This window comes from Pinus tabuliformis, chromosome 8 (genome assembly GCF_031772625.1).
Source record: "Pinus tabuliformis cultivar Carrire ecotype Pingquan chromosome 8, CPIR1, whole genome shotgun sequence".
In the NCBI taxonomy this organism is placed as follows: domain Eukaryota; kingdom Viridiplantae; phylum Streptophyta; class Pinopsida; order Pinales; family Pinaceae; genus Pinus; species Pinus tabuliformis.
The window spans coordinates 644,168,798-644,177,760 of NC_142294.1; the positions used below are offsets into that span (position 1 = coordinate 644,168,798).

General features: G+C 36.3%; 1 protein-coding gene across 1 annotated transcript; it reads right to left on the bottom strand.

The window, feature by feature from the left end:
* Positions 1-2,086: 2,086 nt before the first annotated feature.
* LOC149237177 (cysteine-rich receptor-like protein kinase 2) lies at positions 2,087-6,050 on the bottom strand. Its single transcript, XM_089366771.1, has 7 exons — positions 5,077-6,050; positions 4,832-4,969; positions 4,592-4,731; positions 4,267-4,477; positions 3,937-4,171; positions 2,783-2,927; positions 2,087-2,672 (listed from the first exon to the last, which is right to left on the bottom strand). Exons 1-7 carry the CDS (start codon positions 5,957-5,959, stop codon positions 2,304-2,306), a joined length of 2,121 nt encoding a protein of 706 aa, XP_089222897.1. The 5' UTR covers positions 5,960-6,050; the 3' UTR covers positions 2,087-2,303.
* Between the last annotated feature and the right edge of the window lie 2,913 nt (positions 6,051-8,963).

Sequence of the window (8,963 nt, forward strand, 5' to 3'; positions counted from 1 at the left end):
GTTATATGGTGTTATATCGGATCATGTTAGAAGGCATTTATTTTTCAATAAGATCGGAAATAAAATCAGTTTATATGGTGTTATATCGGGTCATGTCAGCCCGCATTTATTTTTCAATAAGGTCAGAAATAAGATCAGCATTTGCGAATAATAGCGATAGCGATATATTGAAACAAAGGTGCTTTTATGTGAGCTGGAAAATGGTATTCAAACTTTTGGCAACCACATTCATGGAATGGACAAAACTGTAGCCATAAATTGGGGAGGTAACGTTTTGGAAGATGCCAGAAGTTTAGAAAGAATCTTAAACTTTAAGTTTTATTATTAAACAATCAAGTTACGATTAAAAAATTCAGGTCTTTGAGATCAACTTACAAATTAATATATTTAGTGTTTTGCAAATTAAGGTATAATATATTTTTAGTGTCTAGTAAATTGAGGGATAAACACACGAGGGAAGATCTGCTCAGACAGAACATCTGGGTGCAACTTAAGGCATAAACTTAATTTAAATAGATTTATCGTATGTTATTCACAGGCCTGGGTACCAGCTGCCGAGGATAGGGAAGGAATTTTCGAGATAATTAGTTTGTTAATAGATATTAAATGAGTTGGGTTGTATATTTTTATTGTTGGATTCTATTACATCAGTTTTTACTTATTTAATTCTCATTAGCAGATTGTATATTTGATGCATAGAAGAAAAGTTTGAAATCTAAGGTGACCACTTAGGCGGCCTGATAGATGTTTCCACCAACCTTAAACGCTAGACTTTGGTGTGGAAATAGACATATACAACCCCACTCATTTAATTCCCACTAGCAGATTGTATATTTATTACTGAGAAAAAAAATTGAAGTCTGAACCCACCTCCTGGGAGGGCTGGTAGATGTTGGTGGCTTCCTAGTCGTGTTCTTCCCTTCTTCCCCTCCAGTTTGGTTTCTTATTTGTTAGGTTCCCTTTGTTATCCTTTAACCTTATCTCTTTTACCATAGTTCTTTGGTTATATATATTCAAATATTTTTTTTGTTGTTTTTTTTTTAAACCATTAAATAAAATTAAAACGTAAATTCTTATATTAAACTCTAAAATAACTATTCTAAGAGTAGAATTTAATTTTTTTTGTTTTTTAATATAAAATTAAAATATAAATTCTCATTATATTAAACTTTGAAATAACAATTCTAACCATAAGATTTTATTTTATTCTATTTTTTTAAGAAATTAATAAATAAATAAACAATTAAATTAAATTAAATTATAAATTCTTATTATATTAAACCTAAATTTATTTATAGCAATCCTAACCATAGGATTTTCTTTTTATTAAACTCTAAAATTAAAACAAATTTGAAATAGTTAATTTAACTTTAACTTATTTTAATTTTTAATTAAATTGCTTTCCTTTCCCTTGGTCCTGTACTCCTAGCTGTTTCCAACTCAAGATGAGCAGTTAGTTGGTCAATTGAGCTATTGCCTGGTCAAATATAGCCGTTCATAAACTTAATATGGATCACAGAAGCCTCAACTCAATTATAATTTAGTTAATTTTTATGATTTTTTAAAATCAAATTAATGGAAATATATGTAGAATAAATATTTTGATATTAATTATAAATTAGTGCCTAAAAACATTTACTAATCATTTAATTTATATCATTATAATAACATAATCTATATTAATAAACATATTAAATAATAATAAAAAATTTAAAAATTTAAAATATTATAATATAAAAAATGTGATCTTCGTAACATTAAAAATTCAAAACATTAAATATTTTATCTTAATATATTTTAAATATATCCCTATTTTAAAATAATTATTATAATATCAACCTTTTAACCAATAGAGATTTAATCGTTAGAAACCTTTTTAAAAAAATCACATTTGTTTTCTGGGAGAGTCACTTATTCTGTATTTAATGTAATTTTGCATCGACATTAATAGCAAACATGGTCTGAAAATTTTATAACTAATATTCAGTAAATAAAATATGATTTTTTTAAATGTGGAAAATAAAGCCATACCTCACATTTTTATATTTTTACAATAACATTGATAGCAACTATTTTTTCATAAAACAGAAACGCTTACTGACCCACGATAAGGCGGTGGTTTGAATCAAAATATCTTCGTCAATGACCACTTTTCAAGTTTGAAAGCCTAAATACGCTGAGCCCATTCTATGAAGAACGTACAGAAATATCAACAACTTCTCCACCTAAAAACCATTCTAACATGACAGAGAAGATAATGCCGTCGGACATGATACCATAATACCAGAGTCATTGTCGGATTTTCACCTCGGCTGCAGAGAGCCGGATGTAGGGTCGGCAGCTACAGAGTGAATAACGGAAGGTGTCGAAGACGAAGTTGCTGTACTGCTTGATGTTTTGTCCTCATCATTAACTTTACCACTTTTCAATTTGTGAGTTCCGCCGGCGTTATCCAGATCTACGAAAGCAGGCTGTGTGGGCGTAGGAAGATGTTCGGTCTCACTTGTCAGCATCGCCACCACCCGGAACATCGAAGGCCGTAACGCAGCAGCTGCTTGCGTGCACAGAAGTCCAATTTTGATCAGTCTAATCCCTTCCTCCGAGGAATAACTGCCCTCCAATGTGGGATCCATAATTTCTAATGCTCTATCTGTTGTATATAGTCTCCATGTCTGCTTCGTCATATCAACAGAAACATAAAAACTTTAGTTAGCAAGGGATGCCATACTATAAAGAATTGAGAAAATTGACACTCGAAAGATGACATGGACATAAACCATACTCCTTCGATGAGAAACTCCATGTCTTCAGACGAACTCCGATTCTTTCTTCCGCTGATAACCTCAAGTAGAAGCACTCCAAAGCTGAATACATCGGCTTTCTCTGTCAGCTGTCCGCGTAAGGCGTATTCAGGGGCCATGTAACCTCTGCACAGTGCCTTACGCTATCAAATTTCCAGGACCCACTTCAAAATAATATGATCTATATTTAGATTAGATAGGATTAGTTGATAGGATTAGACCTCTGCACAGTGTCTTACGCTATAAAATTTCCATGACCCACTTCAAAATAATATGATCTATATTTAGATTAGATAGGATTAGTTTATTGAGGTAAACTCTAAATCATGTTTTTATGGTCGAAATGGATTCAGCACCATCAAAAACATATAAGGCACCTAAAATCTTGAAGTTTAACAACTCTAACTTAGATTTACAAAAATCCTTGCTATATTTTTTCAAAATATAACAAGAATTTCCATGACTTTCAAGGCAAAAGAACAGTCTAGTTAGACTACCACTATTTGGATATGCCAGTTTTGTTTCATGTACTGTAATTAATTAATGGCTTTGTCTCCTTGACCCACACATTTACCTGGAAAGTTGTTTTTAGTTTGAATCTACAGAATTTCTTTTTCAAAAAAACTGATTATTGGAGCGTTGAAATTGCTTTCATCCAGAGATCTCTGGGCATCCAAAATCCTGAAAGTTGAATGTAAGATTTCCCAAAATTTCTGCTAGAATTTGAAGAAAATCATTCCAAAATTTCCACTATTTTCTCTGGGCATGTCTCCTCTTTTATTAAAACAATTAGTTGAAAACTAAGAAAAATTTAAAGACCAAATAAATTAATTTTCCATACTTTTTCTAAAAAAATTAGTTAATTTCCTTTTTTTTTTCTAAAAAATATCTTATAAATTTATTTTATATTAAAAATAACCCAAAAAATAAAATAAAATAAAATTACAAACATTTTGCAATTTACCTATTAAATCTCATTGAAATTTTACCTATTAAATTACAAACATTTTGCAATTTACCTATTAAATCTCATTGAAATTTTACCTATTAAATCTCATTAGAAGGGCAAAATTTAGACCAACTAAAAAGGCAAAATTTAGATGAATTTCCATTCTTCAAATTTTCTTCTTCTTACAATGTTCCTGCAACTCTAGTGCTGACGTGGCTCTGATCTTCTGCAAAGAATCTGGCCAACCCAAAGTCTGCTATTTTCGGTTTATGTTTATCATCCAGTAAAATATTGCTGGCTTTAATGTCTCTGTGGATGACCCGAATCTGGGATTCCTCATGAAGATACGCCAGACCACGTGCAGTTCCGACTATGATTTCGTATCTCTCTTTCCAGTCAAGCAAATGACGTTTTGTTGCATCTGCAAGGCATCAGAGATCATAAATATATTACCTGAAGATAAATATAAAATAAAGGAATCCAAAAACCATCCAGGGGTTAAGAACGAGTAGATACCGAATAGAAACTTGTCAAGGCTACTGTTCTCGAGGTATTCGTACACTAGTAGCCTTTCTGAGCCTTCAACTGCGCAACCAAGCAATTTCACTAGATTCCTGTGCTGAACACGACTGATGAGATTCGCTTCATTCAGAAATTCAGCATCCGCATGTCTTGTACCCATATAGAGCCGTTTAACTGCAACCACCCTGCCATCTGGGAGAACCCCCTGCAGATCGACAAATGTCAAAATCTCTTCTTTCTTTTATTTCTTGAATTTTAGTAGGTGCTGCTATTTCCCAATATCTAATTTATTTAATTGAAAGAGATATTAAGCTCTCACCTTATAGACGGATCCAAAACCTCCGTCTCCAAGTTTGTTCGCTAGATTGAAATTGGAGGTAGCCTCTCTCAGAATGTCGTAATTGAAAATGAGGTCTGGATTGGCTATGCTCGGCCCTAGGATAGAATTCTCTTCCCCACCTGCGAAAACAATTACAAGGTGTTTATTTATGTTGCACAAAACGTAATCAGAAGCGTCTTAGATCCTTAACAATGAATAAGTTAGCTGCAATTTCAGGACCTCCGGTTCGATAAATCTCCTCTGGACGTTTCAGAAGAGAGCAAATATTCCACTTCCAAAGAATTATGACAGCAATTAATACAATCGTAGCGGCTACTACACCCAGACTTATACCCAAGACGCTAGGTTTCTTGCCTGCTGCATATTTACACAAAAGTGTCAGTAACCAGTAATCTATGTTTTAGTTAAGCAGAAACAAATGAAATCCTACAAAACCCGTGTATTCCTCGACAAAACAAAATTACCAGAGGACGCGGGAGGACTTTCCCCTGGTGGCGGCGATGGTGGCAGCGATGGTGGCGGTGATAGAACGGTGGCGTTGAAAAATTCATAAACCTCGTAACGCAGGTAGCAGTTCTGAGATCCGACTTGTGCCCCAAGAGCTCCACTTTGGCATTTGAATATATTTTCTTGGGCAAAGGTCAGGCACGATCCGCAGCTTGTGCGGGACAGATCTCTCCAACACTGTGCGAAGCTGTATATAGTCTGCGATATATTACGAGACGCAGCCACTGAATCTGCAGCGAAAAGTTTGGGGCTCTGTTGAGCATTAGCGGTACTATTTGAGAGCAAGGCTCTCACAGCAGTTGTAAACTGCTGTGGCTGACTGCTGTTCCCAGTGTTGCAAAGAATAACAGTTGGTGTCCCCTTCGTACTCTCAATATCGTTGTAAAAATTATGATCCTCGTAACGCAAGAAGCAACCGTCTAGTTGAATCAATCCAGAAGTGTTTTGACAAAACTGAACAAGATTTGCTTTAGCCGTGGATGCGCACTGTCTGCAATCGGAAGAATCTAAATCTCCCCTGCACTGGACAAGCCCGTAAACAGTGCTATTGCTGTTTGCCCCCTGAGAAACAATACTAGAGGTATTGAATCCGATGGCATAAACATTGTTCACCAGTGAATCTAAAACCTTGTTTAGATTAAGCTGAAACGCGCTCCCGTTTCTATATGTATAATTGCCGCAATTGTTCCAAACGGTAGAAGTCTCTGGGTCAGCTGCTGCGAAGCGTATACTTGTACATAGACAGAGGATAATTAAAATGCTTCCCGTTAAGTGTTTCATCGCCATCGCCCAACCCAGCTTCTTCGTGCCCTGCCTCGGTTTGAGCTGACAGAATGACATAGTTGGAGGTGCTCCTGTAATCGAATGCGTTTGTAAAGTTCAAAGTGTACATTTATCAATTCTGGACACCGGCGTCCCAAAGGGGTTTTCTACGTGCAGAATACGGCAAGGTGTAGGATATTCTAATTTACATAGGAAATGTAGTACAATCAGATTGTGGTTCAGATTAGTATATTGCATTTTCATTTAGTTATTTCAACCACATAAGCGACTAATTATTTTTTGTTTTTCAGAGAAAAAAACGATTCCTTTCATCTCTTTCCAAGCACATGCGCGACTAACGTGTGAGACTAACGTGTGAAGTGAAGGAAATGTATCGTCTTTCTGCTGCATACGTTTCTGTCTCCATTAAGCAGAGAGGGACTCACTGCGACCCGCTAACGACTCTTGACGTGGTGGTCGCCTTGGTACATGTTGCAATAAAGTATTCCACAATATAAATTCCCATTTCATTAATTTATTGGTTACAGTAAATGTATTTCCAATTCATTCATTTACTGCTTTTTGGGTCAACTGTAATTTATGCTAAGTCACAATGGCTGTTCTTTTCGGGATGCGCTTATTGTACCTTATTAGTTTCGAGATCGATCTCCGGGTACGCTATTTGAGAACCTCACTTCCGTGGTGTCTTAACATGTGCGTGGTTTAAAAATATTTACATATTAATTTGGAAAATAGTGAAAGTGTTAGTAAGGGTATAATAAATTTTTTTGATATTTTGAGTTATAATTGACAAATTTGGAAGTGTGTTGGAGTTTTTAATGGTATTGAATTCTTTTTTTTAAATATGATTCAAACACTTTAACAATTTAATTTTTCAATTACCAAATTCCCGAAAGAAGAAAATGCGATCCATATTAATTATTAATTTTAAATTTGTAGAATAAGGTGATACCCCACTTAACCTTAGCTTTGAGATGTTTCAGAGTTGTACTCGATAATTAGTTAAACGGAATAATGAACATGGATTTAGATGTTCTTTTCTCATTGGTGAAATTTCTAACATAATGACGACATCCATAGAGGCTTACAGTAATAATTGTTTGAGTGGGGATTGTTATTGTCAGAGTAAGATGGATAGAGAATGAGAAATTTAATGTTCATAACTTTAGTTTATGTTAAAAATTGTTTTAGTTTAATAAATTAATGTTAAAGGAGCAAAATCTTAATGAATTAATTGGATCTTTCTGACTCATTTAAGTTGAATGTTTAACATAACCTAAAAAAAAATTGAACCATGTTGATGTCTACAAAATCATTTGTAAATAAGCTGTAACATTAATACAATGAGTTAGGTGGATAGTCTTGCTTATTATTTTAAGGTTTTAATGAATTGTTAAAGTAATTCATTATTATGAGTCTTGTGGTGTAATAACACCCTAATGGTGAGAGGTACTGATGCTGAGGATTTTGCGGCCCGTGACCTAGCCTCCGCCTCTGCCTTTCGCGCTGCCTCCTGCAGCTGCCCTGCCTAGCAGCCTGCTGCTACCGGCTGCCTTCCTTCCCTCTGGCCTCCTTTTGGCTTAATCCTATCGCGTTGATCTCTGCTCTCTGCTCTGGGCTTGGCAGCCGTCTACTGTCGAGCTTTCCTCTGCCTAATGCCTCACCAGTTGGGGGACAGCTCTCCTTCTCCAAATGAAGAACCCAACCATGAAGCAACTTTTGCCTCCTTAATAGCAGATCATGGAGCTCCAAAAGCAAGGTCAATTGCAAGTAAATTTGTCAAAAAACTAGATGACATTCCGGAGATATCTTTACCTCCAACTCTACCTCGAAAAGCAGCCATTTCTCTGGCTAAACGGGGACTGGTTGGGTAGTTCACAGGTTTGTGGCCCTCCCATAGAGCAGTGCAAAAATGGGTGGAGAGAAACTGGAGTGACAACATATAAGGGAAAATTGCAATCAGGTTCTGTGGAAGGGGATACTATACATTTTTATTTGAATCTAAAGAAGATAGGAACCTTATTTTCAGGAATGGACCATACTTCATGGACTCGAGAAGCCTGTATCTGAATAGGTGGTCTCCAGACTTTGATCCTGAGATGGACATCCCAAACGCAGTGCCGATCTGGGTTAGGTTGTCGCATCTTCCTCTTCATTGCTGGGGGGAAGAATCAGTCAAAGTTATAGGGAACGTGGTAGGCAAGTATATTGATAGATGTGAACCAAAAGACAACATGCACACTTGTGCCAGGATCTGCGTGGAAGTAGATGTGGGAAAAGGGCTTCCGGAGGCAATCAAACTCAAGGTGGATCAATGGACACACATCCAGTAGCTGGACTATGAGAAAATCCCCTTCAAATGCAAAGTATGTCATGAGTATGGTCATTTTGCAAATAGGTGTAGCAAACTAAAGGATGTGGAGATGGTTGAGAATGCAGAAACCCAAGAAAACAACTAGGAATAAGTGAAAAGGAAGAAAACTAGTAATAAACAAATTACTCAGAACCCCTCTCAAGCACATGAAAATACTGCTAGTTCCTCAAACCCCCCCATCAACCCTGCTCCTCTAGTCGAACCGTCATCTAATCCATTCGAGCTTCTGTATGAAGACCCTCCATCTCCACGTTCCCCTTACCGGCCCAATGCTACTATTAGTGCTTCCTCCCCACCCCTCAGCTTCTCGCCTCCCCCCCCTTCCAATGATAGAATCCTCACTAGAAACAAAGTCAAAGAAACAACCAATGCTCTGAAACAGCCAATAATTTGAGAGGAAATCCAACAAGGAACTTAGAGATGAGGCCGCAGCAAAGGATATGGCTATTGGCACTCAACAACCAATGGATACTTTTCTTGGGAAATAGAAAGGTAGTGGGGAGAAAACGCAGTAGAAGGACAAGGCTGGGAACCACCATAAACCAAGTAAATAATGATCTTGGTCTCTTGGAACAGCAGGGGGTTGGGTTCTGCCTTAAAACTCAACGCAACAAGAGATTTAATAAAGAAAGAATAGCTGGATATATTAATGATCCAAGAGACCAAAACTGGATATATTAATGATCC

Bases quoted from the DNA above. Each gene is read 5' to 3' on its own strand.
- LOC149237177 (XM_089366771.1), bottom strand. From the start codon at position 5,959: ATGTCATTCTGTCAGCTCAAACCGAGGCAGGGCACGAAGAAGCTGGGT. The intron at 4,172-4,266 runs GTATCTACTCGT...GATGCCTTGCAG, and splicing joins CCTTGACAAGTTTCTATTCG to ATGCAACAAAACGTCATTTG. The intron at 2,928-3,936 runs GTAAGAAGAAGA...GGCACTGTGCAG, and splicing joins ACTAGAGTTGCAGGAACATT to AGGTTACATGGCCCCTGAAT.